This window comes from Sesamum indicum, linkage group LG10 (assembly GCF_000512975.1).
Source record: "Sesamum indicum cultivar Zhongzhi No. 13 linkage group LG10, S_indicum_v1.0, whole genome shotgun sequence".
NCBI lineage: Eukaryota > Viridiplantae > Streptophyta > Magnoliopsida > Lamiales > Pedaliaceae > Sesamum > Sesamum indicum.
In genome coordinates this window covers 17,242,428-17,245,970 of record NC_026154.1, presented here as the reverse complement: position 1 = coordinate 17,245,970, position 3,543 = coordinate 17,242,428, and the positions used below count along the sequence as shown (strand labels likewise).

Below are 3,543 nucleotides of genomic sequence, written 5' to 3'. Positions count from 1 at the left end.
CCTTAAAGTTCTCCCACAACAAATCTTTAGATGCTTTTGGCACTGCGTGCCATCTTGGCCATGCTTCAGTGAAAATGCCTTTAATACCATTTGTGAGGTTTCGTGTAACACCATTTTCAATAAATCTATTTTGACAGAATAAATTAAAAAATATATAAAATTAAGAAATAGAGCTAAAATTAGACTATATTACTCAATTTTAGAAGCTTTGAACTTACCGATTGTTCATCACTGTCACTTTTGTCCTTTTACTTGGATGATCTGGGATTTGAGCTCCACTATTGGGTCCCCTTCGACGTCCATGTGATACAATGCCTTTACTTTGTCCTGTATTTTGTTCATTTTCAGATCTTGAAGGTATTGTTTCACCAACCTGTACAAAAAAAAAACAATATTAGAAATTATCTAATGCATAATAAATAATATAAAAAAAGAATGAGAAAAATTGTCTTACTTGCGTCTCACTATTCGAACCTCTGGGAAGAATATGAGATGAGATACTTTGTCCACGCACCTCTTCACTAGGATTAGAACTTGGATTATCTTCGGGTTGTGATAAGTGATCTCCCACTAACTCCTCGTTCTCATCTCGAAGTTGCAAACTTCTACCCCGCCCCCGCCCCCGCCCTCGTGCACGTCCGCTTGCTCGTCCTCTAGTCACCATCCTGTGTCAAAGAAAAACAAAAAACTATTAAGTTCTAAGATTGAGATTACTATGACAAACAATGCTGATATAAAATGCATATAAAGCAATAGAATTAAATAAATAAAATTACACGAACAGTGTCCATATCCTCATCACTTTCATTTGAATCATATTCTTCTTCTTGCTCATCATCTTCTGGTTCGAATTCTTCGCCTTCCCAATGATCTTCATCCTCTATTATGACTTCATTTAAATCTACCCCATGTTGAAGTCCCTCAAATTCATTTGCATCTACTTCTTCTACCACACCGTCCGAAACAATATTGATCTCATCTCGATCAGTTTCAATCAAAATTTGGTGTGGATCAGATGTCTCATTCTCTTGAAAAGCAATATCAACGCTTTGCTCAATATTCTCGTCTTGTCCTTCAGCTAATAGGACGTCAAATTTACCGGTAGCCTTTACTTTGCATACTGCCCACCAATCACGTCTCTCTCTTTTGGTGCTCGGAAAGTTTGTAAAGTAGACTTGTTGTGCTTGGGAGGCCAATATAAAAGGGTCATTTGATTTTAATTTCAAATTATGGTTAATTTTCACAAGACCCGATGTGTGCCACTTAAGCCCTTTATCAGAAGTGTCGTACCAATGACACTTAAACAAGACAACCCCACGTCTTATCCCGTAATACTCCAATTCTATAATTTCTTCCAGAATTCCATAATAATCCATTTCATATTCATTGTAGGTACTCCCCAAAACACATACACCATAATTTGATGTTGCTTTAGAATGCCCGTACTCAAAAGTGTGGAATTTGAATCCATTCACAAAGTACCCTTTATAGCAAGAAACACGTCGACTGGGACCATGAGCCAACTTTTTTATGAGGTCGTCAACTTCGTTACGTGTATCTCGAATCTAAGAAAAAAAATAATTGATAAAATAACATAATTTTCAATATGGTAATATATACATTGTTAGAAAGTAATCTATTACTTACATGAGCAAGTAACCACCGAGAAAAATCTGTGTCCCGCAATGTTTCAAGTTCCATGTCAGTTATTGTTGGAAATTGTTTTCTATTTTCTTCATCAAATTTCCTACAGAATTTGTGATGATCATATGTTAATTATAAACACAAGTCATAAGAAACATTTGTGAAGACATAATGCACGAGTTAGATCACTCACTGCAAGAATGGATCAATCTTCTCATAATTCATCAAGACATATCTATGTGCAGCCTTCATCTCATCCTCATCCAGATATCTAACTGCAATTCTATTACCAAGTGGTCGTCCAGGATGTGTAGAAAATAGACTTTCACAAGAATCTATCATTCCTCCATCATCATTTCGTGGAACCTGATTTAATCTGGATTTTACATGTGGTTCAAAATATGAAGAGCAAAATGTTGAGACTTCTTCAATCATATACGCTTCAACAATTGATGCTTCAACTCGAGCTCAATTTTCAACTTTTTTCTTCAAATGGTATAGAAATCTAAAATTTGTTAAACTTTTAATTTACACAAGATAACTTATATTTTCTAATTATATAAGATAATTGAACTTAAAAAAATTACCTCTCAAATGGATACATCCATCGATACTGTACAGGTCCACCAACCTTAGCTTCATACGCAAGGTGAACTGGTAGATGTTCCATAGAATCAAAGAAGCTTGGGGGAAAAATTTTCTCTAACTTACACAATATCTCAACAATGTTCTTCTCAAGTTTTTGCATGTGCTCCACACGTAATATAGTTGCGCATAGATCCTTAAAGAAACTGCTGAGTTCAGTCAGTGCTTCCCAAATAGGTTTCGGTAGTAGATCTCTAAATGCAATTGGGAGTAATTTTTGCATGAACACATGACAGTCATGACTCTTCATCCCATAAAATTTGCATTCCTCTTCATTCACACAACGAGCAATGTTTGAGGAATACCCATCAGGTAACTTTAAAGATTTTATCCAAGAGCACAATTCTTTCTTCTGTGCTTTAGTTAAAGTATATGGTGCCTTGGGTTTGTAGATTTTTCCATTTGCACCTTCAAACAAATGCATCTCAGTACGACTACAATACAACTCCAAATCTTTTCGAGATCTGACATTATCTTTTGTTTTATCTTTAACGTCCATAATAGTGTTAAAGATATTATCAAAGACGTTTTTTTCGATATGCATGACATCCAGATTATGTCGGATAAGATTTGTGTGCCAATATGGTAACTCCCAGAATATGCTCCTTTTAACCCAATTATGTGTCCTACCAAATCCATCAATTGGGTGTGTACCACCTGGTGGTTTTCCAAAAATAGTTTCAGGAAGCTCATCCACCCTTTGTCGCATGTCTTCTCCAGTTAAGCGCATAGGTGGAGAATCATTTTCACATTTTCCCTTCCGAAACTTATAGGTTTGTCTTCTATAAGGATGGTCAGGAGGCAAAAACTGACGATGACAATCAAACCAACATGCCTTCCTTCCATAACGAAGTCTGAAAGATTTTGTCCTTTCCATACAATAAGGACATGCCAACAACCCATGAGTGCTCCATCCAGATACCATTGCATTTGCAGGGAAATCACTGATTGTCCATAAAAGAGCAGCTCTCATGTTAAAATTTTGTTTTTTGCACACGTCATAAGCTTGCACCCCAATTGTCCACAATATTTTCAACTCGTCTATTAATGGACGTAAAAATATATCAAGATTTTTTCCTGGACTTTTTGGGCCTGGTATAACCATATTCAGGAACAAGAAAGGCTTTTGCATGCACATCCATGGGGGAAGATTATATACAGCAATAATAACAGGCCAACAACTGTAAGGAGTACTAGAATTCCCAAATGGACTGAAACCATCTGTGCATAACCCAAGGCGCACATTTCGTGCAT

General features: G+C 36.3%; 1 protein-coding gene across 1 annotated transcript; it reads right to left on the bottom strand.

Annotated features, from left to right (window-relative positions):
- Nucleotides 654-3,262, bottom strand: LOC110012720. Its single transcript, XM_020697428.1, has 5 exons — nucleotides 2,232-3,262; nucleotides 1,838-2,020; nucleotides 1,648-1,747; nucleotides 777-1,565; nucleotides 654-665 (listed from the first exon to the last, which is right to left on the bottom strand). Exons 1-5 carry the CDS (start codon nucleotides 3,260-3,262, stop codon nucleotides 654-656), a joined length of 2,115 nt encoding a protein of 704 aa, XP_020553087.1.